The sequence below is a fragment of the Macrotis lagotis genome, chromosome 7 (assembly GCF_037893015.1).
Source record: "Macrotis lagotis isolate mMagLag1 chromosome 7, bilby.v1.9.chrom.fasta, whole genome shotgun sequence".
NCBI classification, from domain to species: Eukaryota; Metazoa; Chordata; class Mammalia; order Peramelemorphia; family Peramelidae; genus Macrotis; species Macrotis lagotis.
In genome coordinates, this window is record NC_133664.1 from 215,869,355 (window position 1) to 215,889,639 (window position 20,285).

The 20,285-nt window shown below is 31.1% G+C and overlaps 1 protein-coding gene across 11 annotated transcripts in view; it reads right to left on the reverse strand.

The window, feature by feature from the left end:
- The window catches only part of KIF21A (kinesin family member 21A), a 150,425-nt gene that overhangs the window by 17,770 nt on the left and 112,370 nt on the right, over nt 1–20,285 (reverse strand). For 2 of the 11 annotated variants that reach the window (XM_074194842.1, XM_074194844.1), the window contains 8 exons: nt 19,047–19,212; nt 18,564–18,584; nt 14,473–14,533; nt 9,982–10,036; nt 9,202–9,416; nt 6,769–6,876; nt 5,956–6,084; nt 3,732–3,770 (listed from right to left, as the gene is read on the reverse strand). In XM_074194842.1, coding sequence (XP_074050943.1) covers nt 3,732–3,770; nt 5,956–6,084; nt 6,769–6,876; nt 9,202–9,416; nt 9,982–10,036; nt 14,473–14,533; nt 18,564–18,584; nt 19,047–19,212 — 794 coding nt within the window. The remainder of the gene's footprint in view (nt 1–3,731; nt 3,771–5,955; nt 6,085–6,768; nt 6,877–9,201; nt 9,417–9,981; nt 10,037–14,472; nt 14,534–18,563; nt 18,585–19,046; nt 19,213–20,285) is intronic. The other 9 variants (XM_074194843.1, XM_074194846.1, XM_074194845.1 and 6 more) reach the window with 5 other exon arrangements.

Sequence of the window (20,285 nt, forward strand, 5' to 3'; positions counted from 1 at the left end):
ATCAAGATTTTGAAAAGCAACTGAACTATAATAGGGAAGATCTACATTAGGAGGAATTTTAATATTTTAAAAAAACTTTGTGGGATAATACAAACTCAGTTTTGGACAATAATACAATGAGACTGAAAAAAGCTAAATTAACAGTAATGTTATCAATAGAAATGAAGGTTACAAGATGATGGATAGAATAATTTCACTATACTCTAACTTGTTCCCATAAAATATGAAGTATTATAATCAGCTCTGGGCATTATATTCTAAGGTGAATATTGACAAAGAAGAACATCTTTATAGGTGAAGACCCAGAAGAGAAAAGTCTGGCAACCATATTTGGGAAAGGAACTAGTGATATTTATCTTGGAAAAGAGAAGATTTAAGGAAGTTATAGCACTTGAAAGAATATAATATCAATCATGGACTAAACTGTTCTAACTCAAAGCAATAGAACTAAATCCTAGGAATAAAAGTACAGATAGGTAACTATTACAGGTACATAAAAATAGCCTGATAAGAGAATGTCTTTGAAGAAATGAGCTTCTCTTTACTAGAAGTAACTAAGCAAAGGCTACATGACATCCTTAACAGGGAGGATATAAAGAAGCTATCTTCAAAAATGGGAGATTCCAAACTTTAGAACTAAGAAGCCTTAGAGATCATCTAGATAAGAGATCCTTGACTTTTTTTTAATGCCATGGATCCCTTTGGCTATCTATGGGAACTTTCTCAGAATTATGTTTTCAAATACATAAAGCAAAATACATAGATTGCAATGATAAAAATATAAAAAGTTTATAAATCTTAAGTTACCTTAACAGATAAAGAAATTAAAGTCCAGAGAGGTAAACTTACCCAAAATCAAACAACTAATAAATAGTAGTCTTGAACCTAGGACCTATCATTCCAAAACCACAACTTCACCCACTATATCAAGATTATATGATTGTAAATGTCTTTGACATCTAAGACCCTATGATTCTAAATTCTCAGTACAGTCACTATAACCAAAAAATTATTCAAAGTATAATAACATTTACTCAAGTATTTTGAGGATCAAGAAAAGTACAAAGTAAGATGAGCAGAAGAAACAGGTACTGCAGTAATTTACTTTAGGAAGGCAGAAAAAGGAAAGAACAATTCAAAAGATGCATGGAGCCATCGATGGTTTTTAAGCAGAAAAATGACAGAGTCTGATCTATGGATGAATAAATATAAATGAATGCTTATATTTTTAAAAATATGTACATAATCATGCAAAAGATAGTGCTAAATCTTGGGCCCATATTCTAATGGGTGAGACAAATACAGTAGTTTCAGTTACAAATAATTGATTCTTAGGGTCCAGAAGGAAGCTATCAATATGAAAGATGTATTGCAGAGATAAGAGTAGAGGTGAGAAGAGCTCTTAGGAGGATGCTGAAAGAGGGACTAAGCAAAAGGTAGTGGCAGTGGAAACTGATATTTGCAGATTACAATCTATTATTAATGTCTGCTATATTACAACTAGAGGTTAAGTGTAGCAGAATTAATGCTCTGTTCATCAAGTAGTGGATAGTAAAGTATTTCTGTCAGGAATTACTAGTATTACTCTCATGTTTTATTAAACTGACTACTACTGTCTGGAGGAGTTGGGGGAATTTTATTTATTAACTTCATTTTTTTCTCTATAAATTTGATATATTAGTATAAATTAACCAATTTAACAATCTCATAAAACTCATTTTGGGCTGTGATCCTAGAATTCATGTCCTTCTTCTGGGTCATAAGTCAATCAATTAAGAATATGTTTACTGAAAACTTTTAAAATCATATGTTGTCATATTCTAATTCATTTTTTAATCCTTGACTTTCAGAAGTCTTAAGTAAAAATATCAATGCTATATACTCTTGCTTCTATTATTTGAATGAAAGGCCACATTGTTAAGACCAGTTTATCTGGTAGTAAACAGTAAAAAGTTAAAACTGATATGTATGTGATTTTAAACATCAAAAACAAGAGTTATAGAACAAAATTTTTTATTATATTTAAATAGTCACTTGTTATGAAAGTAAAGTCAGTTTTACTCATTTGAAATTATTTCTGACTTAGAGTCTTCTATTATTTTTCCATACCTGGAGACTGACATTAGAGACTACCCCACTGTGTGGAAATGACTTGGGTCCTAGAAAGTATATCCTTAAAAAATGAAAATCTGAATCTTTTCAACACTACAGATTCTAAGTAGCCATACTCATGTTGGATTTAATAAGTTTAATAACAAACAGCATCTGAGTGTACAAATTTATGAAGTTTGTATAAATTTACTGTGGTCATTCATATCATTCAAGAGGTGTTAGTGCAAATAAAATATAAGTTTTCCATCCACAGCAATTATAGAGCAGTTTATTTTCGGATGATACTCAGTGTGAAAAATGGTTGAGTTAGATGGGATATAATTTATCTAATTATGCAATCTTATGACTTAGAGATGAAAAACGAGTTGCTTTTTCCTTAGACAATTGTCACTTAGTTACAGAGCCTCATTACTTCTGCCCTAAGTGATGTGATTTCAAATGCTATTATTATAATATTTCATAATTTTAATAATATTTCTCCAAATATTTACCTTCTCTGATTTGTGTCAATTCAATTTAACTCTTCTGTACATGGAAAAGTTGAAAGAGGCCTGGAACTATTTTTTTCATTGTGATGAATGTATTGTAAATATGAGAAAATATAAGTTGGAGTTCAATTCTTTTTGTTGTAGAGATTTAGCCTTAATTCTCTATATTAATGAGTCTGAAGACTACCACAATGTCAACATAAATTAGGCATACATATAACATTTTCTTTCTTGATTAAAATAAAACCATATGAAAATTTTTTTAAAAAGTCAAATTTTAAGTATTTTAAAATAGTACAATAGAAATACTGAAGTTATTGTTCAGCTAAAAATAAATGGAAAAAATATTCTTCATTTTTTTTCCAGGACATGCATATAAGTCTTTATCCATTCATATAGTGTTACGCAACGAATGGAAACATTTCATCTCACCTTCATCCTGCCTACATCTTAGAAAATTGTCTGTTAACCAACAAAATTACTAAATAATAGGAAAAATAAAAAGCTGAAAATAGACAGAAGGAATGAAGAAGGGTGATAGGGGAAGGTAATGGAAAATTCCAAAAATTAATTGCTATTCTTTCAATTAAAACCAATAAGGAATGTAATCCCATACTTTAAAATTCTGTTTTTCTTTCTTTTAAATTTTTGCTTTGTTCTTTTTTCTTTCTTCTTTTGTCATTCCTATCATTTCAGATATGTTACTCCATAGAATTTTGTAAAAATTTTCAATTTAAAATAATATTAATAGTCATAAGTATCTTGCCCAGTCTCTCATTTTTATTAACTAATTACCATTAATAAATAGACAATAATCCTTATTAGTCTCCATGTATTTATAATTTATAATTTTCAAAAATATTTGCATATAGACAGCAAAGAATATAAATTTTAAAAACCACCATAGCAAAAAAGCTTAACTCTATTTCCCCCTAAAATGTATGCTTATAAAAGGGTAAATTTCTGGCAGGAAAAAAAGGAAAATTCAATGCATATATATATATATATATATATGACTTAGGAAAAAAGGGGGGAAAAAGCATGCAAGAAAATAAGACTTGCTTTGAAAACTCTTGAAAGACAGGTTAGAAAATCAATATGATATCAGAATACAGGAAAGAAAGAAAGTACCTGTGTACTTCCGAGAGAGAGGAATCACTGTCATCAGACCTATAAAGAACAGTGGTAGTATAGTGAGGAGAAAGAATACAGGTATCAGTATTGTAAAGTTTCTGAATGAACTGAACATTAATAGTATAGCTAACCCACAAATGCTGCCAACGTTTTCCTCATAGTGTCCTGCTTCTCCATTTTAGTGTATACAATGATGTTTTAAATTGTTAATATAGATTATAAAAGTCCTTTTTTTCCAGGTTTTTGTTTTTACAGGCTTTCTAAATTATAACTTACTTACTGGAAGAATATTTTAAGGTCATAGAAAATATAGGAAAAATAAAAAGGGTATAATATAAATTCCTTCAATTTAAAACAATTTCTATTAATTTTCCTTAAAATAAAAAACTTTAAATTCATAAAAAAAATTATCTCTACCTTGAAAACTCAACTAGGAATGAGTATGGTGAATTTTATCTTTAAAAGATGCATCAAAAATACTATTAAGACGCAGGAAAAATAATTTTAATTTTATTTACCACTTACTCAGACCTAAAGGTGGGGAATCACACTGTCAGGGCTCTGTGACTGATAAGCTTTTGAAATGGAAAATGCCCGTGTTTAATCCTCAAAAGTCTTAAAAAAAAAAAAGAATGGAATGGAAGGTGGGGTTTGATACAGGGTTTAAGCCTTCATGAGACAAGACTCACTAAATGTAAAAATTAGTCTTTGTCTAGTTTGTAATGCACTAGTATAATAAATGGTCCAAGATTTATTCTCACACTTGGCTATTTATTGAAAAGGAGACTTACTGAAAATAGAATGGGGATAAAGGAGTGACCAAAGGAAGGAAATATATTGTGCATTTGAGGATTGATTATAGGTTACATTAATTTTCCTTTTTAAAATTAAAATCTTGCTTTCAGCTTTAAAGAATTATTCATAGAGTCAAATTAAGGCAGAAGTTCATTAGGTAAATTTCAATGAGAAATGAAGAAATTGTTCCAAAAATGGAAAACAGCTTCATAGGAATGTGAAAGCAAAATTATTAGGTGATTTTTAAAGATAATAAATGAAGCTGCAACTGACAAAAGGAATATTAAAAAAAGGAATATTCAATTTATTCCCCACATATTGCCACAATTATTTATTGAAATATTTATTTTATTATGAAAATAATAAAAGTGGTAGATATAAGCTAAAATAAATTAGAATCACTTTAACTTCAATTAAACTATTTCAAAACAGAAATTTCAGAAAGTTGCAGTTACTGTACTGCATTTTTGTCTGAAATTTTAATTAATTATTAATAATTAATTAATTATTAATTATTATTATTATTAATTATTAGTTAGTTATGTTTTTTGTTTGGGGGGTTAAATGACTTTCCCAAGGTCACTCAGCTAGATGATTAAAAAGTGTCTGAGGTCAGATTTGAACTAAGGTCCTCCTGACTCCAGTGCTCTATTATTCACTGTGCCACTTAGCTGACCCATCTAGATTGATTTTTAAATGGCTTTGAGGGCTTCTTGCAAATTTTGTGATCTACTTGAATACACAAAGATAATGAACAGCATGGAAGAAACAAGCAATGAAAAAACAAACATACTCTCCACATACTACAATTTAAACTAAAACAGTTTCCAATTATTAATGAGAGTTAATATGATACATCAATGGTATCAGTACTAAATTTTTTCAGGAGAAATTCTGGTTCAGTAATTTTTTTCTTAAGTTTGTCTTTAAAATCTTAATGTTCATATTGTCAGTATGTCAAAAAAAAAAGAAAAAGAAAGAAGTCTCATTGTTCCCAGGCCAGAATTGATGTTATTTGTTGGTAGAGAGGTTCTGACTGAACAAAAGGATAAAGATTATTTATGAAAAGCTATTTTAGGCTATTATATGTAACAGAAGTTAGTGGATTTCTTCTAATACAGAATATAAGAATTGAAATATGAACTAAAACTTGTAGGAATCTTGAAGATATATATTTTTAAAAGAATCAAAAAAGTCAAATTCCAAAAATACAAGAATACTCTCATCTTCTATTACTGAATACCATTCAAAAGAAAATAATTTTCTTTAATTTTTACTCTGTATTTCATTTAAAAATTTATCCAGTAGAAAATAAATTTTAAAATATATCATGTGTTTAACTTGGGAGGAGATGAAAAGATTTTTTGGAAAGTATACTAAGGAACTTAGAATGCCATGGAAAGTCTAGCTTTCCCCTGCAACTTACTTATCCTGCTGAACTGATGTGTTTCCCTGAGAAACAGTAAGACGACTAAAAACATTCAGTTCATTACGGGGTCGGCTTGGTGGGGAAGAAGGAGGTGAAAGACTAGCCTCTGAGGTTCCAGAATCTGAGCTACAAGAAAAAAGAACATTAAGGTTGTGTCTTTAGTTGGTTAATATGTTAGAAAAGACTGAATGAAATGTCCACCACAGCTTTAATTAGGTGCTTCCAGTATAAAGAAAAGATAAGACAGCATGCATTTTTTACAAGAATTCTGAATAAGGGAAAATCTTGTCTGATATTCTTGTGCTGACTAAATGAGCCTACAGAGAAAAAGTACTGTTTGAGAATTCAGTATAGGTATGTACTGAGCTCAAATACATGCAGAATATTTTGTTTAATTCTTATATTTATAAGCTATTTATTTGTTTTATTCCTAAAATATTCTGAAGGATTTGATTCAGTACTATAAGTTAGGCAAGTATATAATTATCTGAAACCATGTCTCTATGTATCTTCAATTAGAAAAATGTGAGAAAAATCAATGTATCTCAGTGTTTGTACTTGGGCAAAATCCTTTTTATTTGATATTTGCTTCTTAGAGGTATTTTGGCTTAATGGATACAGAGAAAGCTAGCCCTGGAAAGAAGAAAACATGGGTGGGTTCTCTTGACCTGCAATGGTAAGAGGGAATTTCCTTAGCTGGAAATTCCTTATGGTAATGTAATAATAGGTCTAATCTCTATCCTAAGTTACAGATACATTATCACTGAAGAATATATTTTATCTGGGAGGACAATAGTAATTGCAACTTACTGTTTTTGTTCCTTAGTCTTTGATTTTTCTGCTCTCTCAAATGCCTTCCTCTTGGTTAAAGGTGAAGGTTCAGGTATTTTCTTTTCAGGTATAGATGGTTGTCTAGAGCTAAGACGACAGTAAAAATTCTGTTAAGTACTAAAATTTAAAAATTGAAATATAATTTAATTTGTCATATTGCCCTATTCATGAAATCATTTGCCACAAATTATTTTTTCTAAAGGAGGAATTTAGAAATTAGCATAAGTGAACAAGATAAAAAAAAGAATTAAAACACAGGACAAGAAAACCTTAAAAACTACTTAAATAAATATATAAATTTTATTGTGGTTGTGTTTGATATTCAAAAATTAGCAGTACATTATTCCATGACTATGCTAAATATACTTTGAATAGTGGATAAATTAGTTGTAAAACTGAATCACTAATTGTTTTGAAAGAAATTAATAAGATGAGTAATTTTTTTAATGTAGTATCTCAAAATAAAACAAGCTGATTAAAAAACACAACCATATAAATGACTGTTAGTATAACATCATAGATAAATTGATCATGGTAAATTATGAGAATAAGAATTCTATGAATTTAAATTAAAAAAATTTAAAGGACATTTTTTATTTGAAATCTAAAAAGTACCTATTTATTATATTCTATACTTTTAAACCATTTTTTATCATTAGTTATTTTAATCACATATAATTGGCAAAATTTTATATTACCTTTTTCTTATTTTTATGTTGCCACAAAATCAGTTAAAATGAAGAAGTTTATTTGGAAAAAAAAGATCTTTGCTTTATATTTATCCATGGTCACTTAAGAGAATTATTTTAAAATGACAAATTTAAAAAGCATATTCCTCAGAATAAGTGGGGGAAAATGTGTTTTCAAAGCCTAACATCACCAAATAGAAAAGGCATAACACAAATGAAGTTTGCAATATTTTAAATTATTTTCCTTTGAATGATAAACTATTTTAGGCATTTATTGACTAAATCTTCATAACAATCGATCTCAGAAAGAATGTATTCAAATTAACATTTAAGATTTATCTACAATAAACAATATACATACATATATATGTATGTGTGTGTGTGTGTGTGTGTATATATATATATATATATATATATATATATTTATGTATGTATCTCAAGGCAATTGTGCCTTTCATGATCAATAAAACCCACCATGATAAAATGATAAAAACTGCAAAAAAAAACAAAAGGAAGACATTACCTGAATCTGGATTCCAGGCCACAGTCTTGGAGTCTTGAGGCTCAAAATATTTCTATTCATCTGACTAAATATTGAAACATGCAAGTCCCTAAGATCTACCCTAATATTTTAAACAAATTTTATCAGAAAAGCTCAGCTGTGTCAGTTAGCAGTCTCTAAAAGCAACTGCAATTATTTATGTCACCTCAAGCACATGCAAGAAATATCTGCAATCATTAAAATATAATCTAAACTAAAGATATCAGAAATATCCAAAAACAATAAAAGTTACATTGTAAAAGAATAGATTTCTTTTGGAATGGGGAAAATGTATCAATTACCTTATCTGCAACTTTCAAATTTGACAGTGTATATGTATACACTCTTTAATAGCCATGTGGTAAACTGTGTGTGAGGCTTAAGTATAAAAAATGTTAAAAAAGATTTGAATCAGAAAATGACTAATAAAATGTTTAAATATGAAAAATGATCTGTTGGAATAGATCATATTATCTGATCCCCAAAAGAAAAAAAAATTTTAAACAGAACTATCTTTAAGCAACTTTGAATGCAATGAAATGTATACAATGAAAAAAGGGTGTGCCAAGATGATATGTGAAAAGATGGTTAGAGCTGGATTTCATAGTAACAGGCATGGAGACTGCAGTCCTTACTATGATATTTTAAGGAAAATATCTTCTGCTAGGAAATTCTTAATGCAATAAATTTCATGGAGTGAAGCACTAATAGGGTTGCTTTTTTTAAAATTATGTATTTTATAAATAAGTTACAAAAAGGATTAATAGACCTTTGTAATATCTGAAAATGAGGTATTTGAAATGAATTTAATATAAATCCATTTACTTTATTAATGTAAATCTAATTTAGATGTTTAGAATAAAGATCAGAATTTAGGTTTATACAACTGTCTCTAAAAAAATACACACAACAATCTTTCATCTTAAAGATCACCCCTAAAATTTAGAAACAATTTTAATTCTGAAAAAAAAATTCACCCAGAAAAATTCCAAATCCACATAAATTTTAAGATATAAAAATAAATTAAATGAACAGTTTTTAGAAGTGAATCTAATACCTATTAGTCTGAAAATTACAGATCCTATAAATTTAAAAAAGATATTTAAACTACATATAAGATACTTGCTACATGCACATAAAAAGCCAAAAGACAGAAAGTTAGTTTAGCTGGGCCAAACTTACATGCTGCCTATCTTAGAAGGTAAGCCAGATGGGGGAATGAGCTCTTTTTCCCTAGCAGAAGCATCACTTGTCTCTGTATTCAATCCAATCTCCTGCCCTTCTGCAACAGCTGTAAGAGGGCCAGACAAAATGGTATCTCCTGTACTAATGTCTGAAGCTAGTTCACTGCTATCTGCATAGAGTAATTCCATTTGAGTTGTTGTCCTCCTTCGTGCCTAATACCCAAAAGGGGGAAAAAAACAGTTAAAAGCAAACTATTATTCAAAAAATAAAGAAATATCTTGAACTTACATTTTCATTTTTATGTGTATGTATGTATGTATTTTCTAAAAAGAATGACCCCAAGATGTCATATGAGATGAGGAACTAGAGCTGCGCTCAGAAAGTGAATAAATGAAGATTTTAATTCTGTCAATTATAGAACCTTATTATAAAATGTAGTTTCTTTCTCTATAGAAGACTGCATATATTTAAACCATTTTATAATTGCTTCAAATTGAACTAATCCTACAGAATTATTTATGATAGAAGCAAACATGCAGTTAGTAACAACCTGAATAATTAAACAAGTAGTAAGGTAAGTCACCTTTAAGATTTCTGCTGAAATCTACATATTTTATAATCAAATTAATATTAAACCATTCCAATTTCTTTAGGTGCTTAGATTTATGACAACTAGGATGGGTGATGTTAACATAAGTGGAGAAAGTGCATAGATGTACCAATGAAAAATTAGGAAAAGAAATTTACATTTTTCCTATTATCTTTATTTCACCTTACCTTGTTTTTAGGCTTAACTTCACCACAAAGCTTCATGAGATCTGAAGATAGTGAGCTACAGATAAACAAACCATTTAAAAATGCATAAAAATTCTATTCCACAAATATTTATAATTAAAATTCTTCAGTTTTTTTCAGTTTTTTTTTATTTTTGCAAGGCAAATGGGGTTAAAGTAGCTTGCCCAAGGCCACACAGCTAGGTAATTATTAAATGTCTGAGGCTGGATTTGAGCTCAGGTACTCCTGACTCCAGGACCAGTGCTCTATCCACTGCACCACCTAGCCGCCCCCTGTAATTAAAATTCTTAATTGGATACTTTATCTTTGTTTGCCTATTATTATATTATTATTATTATTATCATAGCAATAGGAATGGCAAAAACCATGTTATTGGAGAACAAGTTCTGCAAGCTTTAATATATGCAGTTAAATGCATGCTAAATAATACAGTGGATAGAGAGTCAAGCTGGAAGTCAGGAAGGCTCATCTTGCTGAGATCAATTATGGCCTCAGATACTTGCTAATTGTATGACCCTGAGCAAAACCCTGTTTACATTCTTCTTCTATAAATTGAGCTGTAAAAGGCAACGGCAAATTGCACTGGTATCTTTGCCAAGAAAACCCATGCCAAGAAAAGTCAAGTCATAAAATGTCAGACAATTGAAAAATGATTGAACAACAAGAATTTAGGTATGGTTTCAATTGGCAATGTCAGCTTTCTGAGGACCTGTAGAGTTACTCTGTGGAGTTACCTTATGGAGAGTTATTAGGCTCTCCAGTGTGTATGATGAGCACTTGCAAAAAGACAACTATGAAGAGAATTGTAGCTTATAAACCAAGATGAGCCACAGAGGTAAAGAAATTCTAGATCTCAAAAATATTTTGCAGTTTTATCAACCTATATTCTAAAATACTGTAAAGGCTGATACAGAGGATAATAGTTAAAACATAAAGAAAAATATTTTCAGAATTAGGAGGTCAATGGTTTGTATACTACATTGAATTCTAATGCTTGTAAAACACAGATACAATTTTTTAAAAATTTTCCAAAGTTACTGGATACAGCAATCATCATATTAATTCACAAAAAATAAAACTGATTATGTCCTAGCAACAGGAAATGTTTTGCTCTGGCAGGCTTTTTCTGAAGCAGAAGATGTACTGTACTTCCCCATGTATAAGACACATGCTTTTTTGAAAAATTTGGGGGTCTAAAAACTGGGAGCATCTTATCTAGCAATTGTAGGGTTTTTTATGTGCATTTCCCACTTTTACGTGCCTTGTTGTCTTTGCACTCAACATTTCACATTTGTTACTGGTATATTAGGTTATATTTTGTCACATTCTGCCCAGATATGGCTCAGAAAAGATTTTCCTACATGGCTAAATTCAAGTTAAAAGTGATCCAGTTTGCAAAAGTGAAGGGAAACCGTGAAGGTAGTTTGGTCCTTCTCCAAATGAGAAAACAATCCAAGGTTGGCTACAGGAAGAAGAAACCCTAATGAAAACGCCAAGGCAGAAGAAGGCCATGAGAGGCAAGTCAGCCAAATGACCTGATTTAGAGAGATAATTGAAGATATGGATTGAAGAGCAGAGGGCAACTGGAATTCCTATGTCCTCAAAGATGGTTCAGCATTAAGCAAGAATTTCTGATGAAAAAGAAGTGACTGATTTCAAAGGACACAATTGGTGCTTCAGGTTCATGAAACAGAATGGACTAAGCATGCATCCATGCACCAGACTTGCTTGTGGTCAATCATGGATCAAAGCACAACGAGGATAGCAGTCAGAGCCTCTCCTAAGATAGCGATTCGTCATCAAACACAGATGAGGACAAGCTAATGGATGGGAATTCTGACAGTGATGAAGATATGTATGAATTTTATGATGAATAAAACTTGAGTTCAATAACTTTATACAATACTTTTTTTCAAATTTCAGGCCCCAAAATTAAGGTACCTTATACATGGGGAAATATAGTATATATTAAAACTACAAACTAGTTATAGTTAAGATCAAATCAATATCAAATTAAAAGAAAAAACTGAAATGAAAGTAATGTGGCATACTGGATTTGTAATTAAAAGATACAAGTTTAAATGCCAGCTTTGTCATTTACTGCCCCTTTAGAGCTAATAACTAAAGTCCTCACTATTAAATAAGTGAGCTGTATTGATGACTTCTAATATCCCTTTTAATTTTAAAATACATGATCCTATGAAAAAAGGTATCAATCTATATTTTTATCAGACTGTAAAATACCCACTTAAATGCTGTTACTTGCCTATATAGTCACACAGCAAATAATTATGAGAGATGGGGTTTGAACACAGATTTTCCTGTCTCCTGTACAACAATGGACTCTTCCACAGCCTACAAAGAATGCCAAATTACCTCTCTGAGATGATTATGGTGAACAATTAACAGTTTCAAACTTATCTTTTAAGCAAGCTATTGACATCAAACATAATGGAAATTGGGGGGCGACAAGGTGGCGTAGTGGATAAAGCACCAGCCCTGGAGTCAGGAGTACCTGGGATCAAATCCAGTCTCAGACACTTAATAGATACCTAGCTGTGTGGCCTTAGGCAGGCCACTTAACCCCCTTTGCCTTACAAAAAAAAATGTTAAACATAATCTATCACCATGTCCTAAGACACTGATATATTGCAATATTGGAAGAAGGCAAAATAGCCTAAAAGCCTTTTGAGTTATACTTGCAAAGGGAGTTTAAATATGAATATCCAGAGCAGAGTCTATATCTAGATGTTCCTATTGGTGGGTAACATTTAGCCTTAAGCTAGTAACATGGTAGGACCTTCTAAATGAGATTCATAATCCCTCAAAATAATTTCATGAAATTATCTGCACTAGAAAAACCAAGTGAATGAAGAATGCCAATTATGTAGACCATGATATAAAAATGAATGGAAAGTCCAAGGAGCAAGCATAGTTGTTGTTCAGTCATTTCATCTTGTCTAACAAATGCTTTATGATTCCATTTGGAATTTTCTTGACCATGATAGTGAAGATTTTTGCCATTTCTTTCCCAGCTCATTTTATAGATGAGGAAACTGAGGCAAAAAAAGGTTAAGTCACTTGCCCAGGGTCATATAGCTTGTAAGTGTTATAAGTCATATTTAAACTCAGAAAGATTAGTCTTCCTGACTTTAGACCTGATGTTCTATCCAAAGCATCACCTAGTTGTCTCAAATATAGCAGACTGATGGATATTTATGTGTTTATATATACATACATATATACACATACATGCATACATATATACATGCATACATACACACATAAATACATATACACATGAGAGAGAAAAATAAAATAGGAACAATATTTACTAGGGATCTATCTCATAGGTTAGGCTAGCTTTTTCTAAAGTTCAAACAACAGATTCTATTAGTTTTCCCTTAAAAGCAGTGAAATTATGCCTGAGATTCAAGTGGCTCAGGTTTCAACAGTGACATAACTTCCTATATGACTAAATACAAAAAGGGTAAGGGGTATGAGGAGCTCTGACTATTTTCTCAGGATTTTGAGTGCAGATCAGCCCTAAGCAATTCAGATGCAGAAAGTTATTATTCATCTGAATCAAGTATCCCTGTTGAGTATCTTCTCCATTCTCTAGGTATACATAATTTTGTCAATTATTAAATGTTCCACAATTCTCTCATTTCCTTCCAATCTAGAAAATGAGGCATAAGAATAACCTGGCAAGGCCTAGTCTTCTATATATACTTGGTCCATAAACTAAGCCCAGAGCTGAACTGATGGAAAACAGCAGACTAGAATTGCATTTGAGAAATTACACAATGCTTTTAATGACTCTAAACTTCTCTCTGAAACAAAACCCTTTCTTTTAAAAAATACAAATACTTCTGCAAAAAAGAACATGATGGTCTCAAGAGAATTATGATTATATAGTGTATGTGCATATTACCAATAATTAACTGAGCACAAAAAACAGCATAAAAGTCTAACATCAGAGATGGAGTTGGAATGGTCAAATTTAGAGAACCACACAAAAAACAATAGACAATCAAATACTCTTTTATTATCCATATATAAAATAAAAAGAATCCATAAAAAGACCCCAGAACATAGAATGAAGTTTCCTGTGGAGGACTTATAAAAAAGCATTATCTCATATTGGGGGGGGGGAGGGGAAGGTGTAGTAGATTAAGATATGCACCACTGAACTAAGTATCCATATCAGTAAGAGTTGAAATGCATAAAAATGCTGAAGAATGTTTGTGGTTCTAGATAATTTGTAGTTTAAGTAGCTTTTCTCTACTGTACTATAATTTAACATAGTTGATATGATTTCTAAAAAGGTTTAAAACAAATCAAATACAAAGAGTTTTTTAAAGTTATGAAAGTCATTTAGCCTCTGCCTCGGTTTCTTCATTCATAAAAAAATAATAAAAGCAGTCACTTTCCAATGTCATCATCAATATCATTATAAAAAAAATTGCTTACCTTCCCTCTATTCCTGGACTGTTCAAAGGTGCCTCTTCATCAGTACTATCCTCTATATTGTCTAAAAAAAATATTCCAAAATTAAAAATATATATATTTAATTTAAATCATCACCTATAAACCAGTTACAGTTTATTCCTGTCCCAATGATTAAATAGAATGAAATATCAAAGAATATTATTTTTAAAATACTTCTTCACTATTTCTTTCTTTCTAGAATGAGACAAAAGATAACTCAAAATTGGGAAATAAGAAGGGTAAGAATATAGAACATGACATTGTCAACTGTGGGAACAATTCCATGAATTTGTGAACAGACATCCAATTGTTTACTGCACAATTTCTCAGAAAAGAAAATGCTTATGATTTTACCTTGTATATGATTATCAATACTGGAAATCAGCAAATACATGTAAATTGTATGACTGTACAAGAACTGAAAACATTTTAAACCATGCTATTTAACTCAATCTTGCAAAATAAAAAATACACTCGTGTGCCTGAAACTTTTTATATGTCACATTAATATTGATCTGATTCACAAGGATATGAAAAATAGAAACAGATTTGCATGCAGCAGATGTTAGCAGTTATATAAACTTGTCCATAATAAGCAAAACTCCATTCAATTCAGATAAGTGCAGCAAACTAATAAAATTTATAAAACCAATAGAGCCAGAAAAATAAAAATAAAAATAAATGTCTTTTAATAGTCCACTATTTTAAGAACTGCCTCAACTAGGGGGTGAAGTGGATAATGTGTTAGGACTTGAGTCAGGGAGACTCATCTTCCTGAGTTCAAATCTGACCTCAGACACTTACTAGCTGTGTGGCTCGGGGCAAGTCATTTAATCTTGTTTGCCTTAATTCCTAATCTGTAAAATGAGCTGCAGAAAGAAACAGTAAACCACTCCTGTATCAGCCAAGAAAACTCTAAAAAGGGTCATGACAAGTGTTGGACATGACTCAAATGAGTGAACAACAAAAAGTTTTTAAAAATTGCTGTCAGAGTTATTTGGCACTGCATGGTATATGGATGTGATATGACGTGATGTGACGTGATGTGATGTGATGTGATGTGATGTGATGTGATGTGATGTGATGTAATGGTATAAATTGCTGTTTTGATTCTGTTCACTTCATTCTGCCTGAGATCATCCAAGTTTTTCCTTTATATTAAATATAGTTCTCATTTTTTGTATGTGGACTATTCTGCAGATCTCTATGTCTGTCTGCATAAATGAGAATTTACTTTGAGGTATGGGAAACAAACTATGGAAGAAAATAGGAAAGGGATCTGTGCACCCCTAGAGAGAAATGGCCAGTACACTGTTCAAGGACATGTGGACATGCGGTACCAAATCCACATGGCATTCTTGAAGGCAAGTGGACAGAGAAGGGCAAAGGTCTCTTGGGACTGGAGGTTTCAAGAAAAGCTTTTAATTCAGCTATGGTGGTGGTAGCAGTCTCTCTGTACATCTGTTTTTCTGCTTTATCTGAAACAGTTTTTTTTCAACTTTTTTTTTTAGGGGGAAGGTTGTAGAGACATAGACCAAGGAGTCCTGAGAAGAGGTATAAGAGGAAAGTACACTAACAGTGAAGTTTTTTTTTAATGAGGATTTCTTACAGAATTCTTTATTAAAAGTTGAATTTGCATGATGTGAATTTACAAAAAGCAAGAACTGTTCACATTTCTTTTAGCAAAATATTTCACTACACCAATATACAATTTATTTAAGCATTTCCTATTTGATGGGCATACATTTTGCTTCCAGGTCTTTGTTACAATAAAAAGTGTAGCTCTAGGTGATGCCCAGCAATTGCGGAATGACTAAACAAGTTATGGTACATGAATGCTATGGAAAATTATTGTTCTATAAGAAACCATAAATGGTCAGATTCTAGAGAAGCATGGAATGAGTTACAGTATCTGATGCTGGGTGAAGGGAGAGAACCAAGACAGCATTGTACATATTACCAACACTGTGAGCTGATCAACCTTAATGGAAGCAGCTCCTCTCAGCAGTTCAGAGAGCTAGCACAACAATATTAGACTGACTGTGGACAGTGTTATACCCATCCAGAAGAAGAAAAACAAAACAAAACAAAAGTAAATTAAGCCTTCAGAATCTGATGAACACTTTAAAAAAATTATCTCTGATGTATCTTTTTCCCTTAATGCTAATTCCTCATAACAAAAATAACTAATCTGTAAACATGTTTATCAACATGTACAATTCTCCTCCAGAACCACCTGGATCCTGTGTTCAGATATGAATTGGGATTATTAGAGATGGCCCTGGATGTGAGGCAAGCAGGGTTAAGTGACTTGTCCAAGTCAAACAACTAGCAAGTGTCAAGTGTCTGAAGTCAGATTCAAACTCCACCAGTCTCCAAGGTCAGTGCTCTATCCACTGTGTCACCTAGCTACATAATTTAAATTTAAATAAATTCCAACAAATATAAAAGGGCAATTGCAGCAAATGGAGAATGTCTTAATAAGTTATAATATAAATGTGATAGAATACTATTATGCTGTATGAAATAATCTTCTCAGAAAAAAACTGGTGAAAAGAGAAGGGAGTAGAGCAATTTGCACACTAAAAACAAAACTGTAAAGATAAACAACTGAAAAACTTAGGAACACTGATCAATTGACCAACCATGATTCCAGAGAAACTCATAATGAAATATTTTGCCTGCTTCAGGATAGAGGTGGTGGACTCAGAATGAAGACCAAAACCTATTTTTTGTACACAGTCAATGCAGGAATTTGTTTTGTTTTACTTTACATGCTTGTAAAGGGTTTTATTTTTGTTTTTCTGCTTTCTTGATGGGGAGAGCAGTACAGGAAAAGGAAGTAGGAAGGAGAAAAGATAGATTTTTGTTGGTTGAAAGAAAGTTAATTTTAAAAAGAAATGAAATAAAGTCTATAGAAACTTGTAAAAAAGATTAATATTCAGTTTCAATCATATACATATACATACATACATAAATGTGAGTGAATAGCTTGGTCCTAAGATTTCAACACTCTAATCAGGATACTTCCTTATTAATGGCTTTTCAGCACCTACTCCATAGTAGAGTTTTGACAGAATACTTCAGGACTAATGGCTCAAAGTCCTATAGCCAGTTTATATCAGGTCCTCTGAATTCTGAGTGGCTCTCTCTCTCTCACTCAAACAAGCACACAGATATAATTAGAAATCAAATCTAAATATGCCCCAATATACCACTTAAATAGTCTAAATTTGAATTTATAATCTAAATGATGTCAACACTTTCCATTTAATTTTTTTAGTTGTGCTTCCTTTACCTATAAGACATTTAAGAGGTTTTTAGCTTCTTAAATTTTCAAATTTCAGATAAATTTTATTACAAATGGAAAAACAAGAACATTCCAACAGAACCTTTCAGTTTTATCTTGCTGACAAAATTTATCTAATACCTCTGGGTATTCAGATGCAAAGTCAAATATAGAAAGGTTGAATTTCCTAATAACATGTGTAGAATTACTCTTCTTAAACTAATGAAAAATAAACTCCCACATATATCCCATAAAAATGGTTCAAAATGCATGTTTTTCATTTATTTTGCAATTATAAAAACACAAACACTTTGCTATATAACATTAGCATGCCAGTCTGTAAAGAATACCAGGGTGATTAATAACATAATATGCAAATTCACAAAGGGTTCAATTTTCAAATTAAGTTGTGTTTTAAAGTTAAAAAGAAGAATTGAAATTAATAGACAACTTAATTAATACTGACTGCATATTCTATTTCTCCTAGCTGAAAAGAAAACATAAATGAGATGCAGTACACCACACAGGGTTTGCCAAATCATAGAACCTAAGTTCAGAAAATAGAAAGGTAATTAACAAAGATATATTTCTTGCTTTTACCTTCGGGTGGTTAAGTGATGAATGGGAAAAGTAACTCTGTGATGAGTCAGTTTACAAAAACAGTACATGCAAAAGCAGTTGACTATTTAAAAAAACAACAACACTAAAATGCACCACAGTTAGTGGACATGAATAATTAGTAATTCATGCAGCTTTATAGTACACAAAAAGCTAACATACTTACCTAATGATATGCTATCTAGATCTGTGTAAACAACATTAAAAAAGGAAACAAAAAGCAACACTCCAATCAAAACAGATCCATCGTCAAAATTCCCACATATAATAAGATAATGTCCAATTTAACTTTAAAAATAAATGTGGAGCAAACTCAATTACATTCTTTGAAATATAAATAAATTAAATAATAAAATCTGTTCAATGTATTAACATACACTCAAGAACCTTAGTTGAATTCTTATTAACACAAAAATGATAAATAGTTCAAAAGGGGTTGAACATATTTTTAAGTGATCTTTTCCCCTCCCCTTGTTCTGGTCTATCTTCAAAATCATCCTTGCATGCAAATTAAAGGTAAAATAATTTTCAGAAATATAAGTAAATACAGCATCTATTCACAAAAGTAATAGGAAAAATATCTGGCACAGTAGGCAGCATGAGCTATATAACCATGCGTTTTATTAAACTAAAATATAATCAAAATTACCTTGTAATGCATGTCCTAGTAAAGCATCTAGCTCAGGATTTAATTCTGCTTTCTCTTTCAACATATGAAATAAAAGTTGATTTTGAGTGGCACTAGTTATTTCTGTTTGCTTAAGTCGACCTTCAAGAACTTTAATTTGGGCTTCCTTCTGGGCTGCCTGGAGACCCTGAAATAGTACCAAAAACAAAAATTTTAAAATGCCCTTTTAAAAAACATGAACAAAATATTTCTACTCAAATATCTACATAATTAAAGGAAAATAAGTCTCATTATAGGAAAAAAGTGATATAAATCAGAGGACAATTTAACACAGCTTAGCCATAATCACATTTTTTTACTTATTTGAAAGAGGAGAAAGATGTCTTCAAGACATAGATTTCAAATTAAAATGAACTGTATATTCCTGGTTATTTTTTATCTCTTTGATTTCTTAATGAACATCTTAAAAATCAGTATTAAGCCAAAGCAATAATGCTGGGACTCTTCAGACTTCTAAGGCTCTTACTTTAGCTTAGAGCAAAAGGGAAACTATTTTAGCATCTTTATCTGTTCTAAAAGCTTAGGACTGTAAAAGACAAGCTAATGCAAAACAAACAGCAAAAATGATCTTGCTACTTGGCAAAAAAAAAAAAGGATAAATTACAAAATAAGATCTAAAGGGAAGAAAAGTTTCATAGTGGAAATTAGGTAGGTAGTAGACAGAAGTAAAAGAAGAGTTAGAATTTTAAAAGTCATCTAGTTCAATTCTTCATTCCTTCCCTCTAACGAATAGCATATAGACTGTTTGAGTTAGTCTAATTCTTGCTAGACAGATATAGATGGCTGGGATATACAACCATATTTCACATAATACTCGCCAACCAATTTTTTTTCACAGTAACATCATTAATATATATAGAATCCTAGAGTTAGAATGGACCACAGATTCCTTACCTAAAACAAACACACACACACACACACACACACACACACACACATATAAGACCTATCTCAACTTTCCATTTAATTCAATATATCACCTAAACTACTATGATTAACAATTTCAATTAGTATCCAAGTATAGAGGCAGCTATGCAATGCAGTGTGGGCTTAGGGTCAAGCAGACCTGAGTTTAAATCTGGCTTCATACACTAACTAGCAGTATGATCCTGGGTCACTTGACCCAGTTTTGCTTAACTCATTTGAAAAATAAGTTGGCAAAGGATATGGCAAACCACTTCAATATTTTTGTCAAGAAAA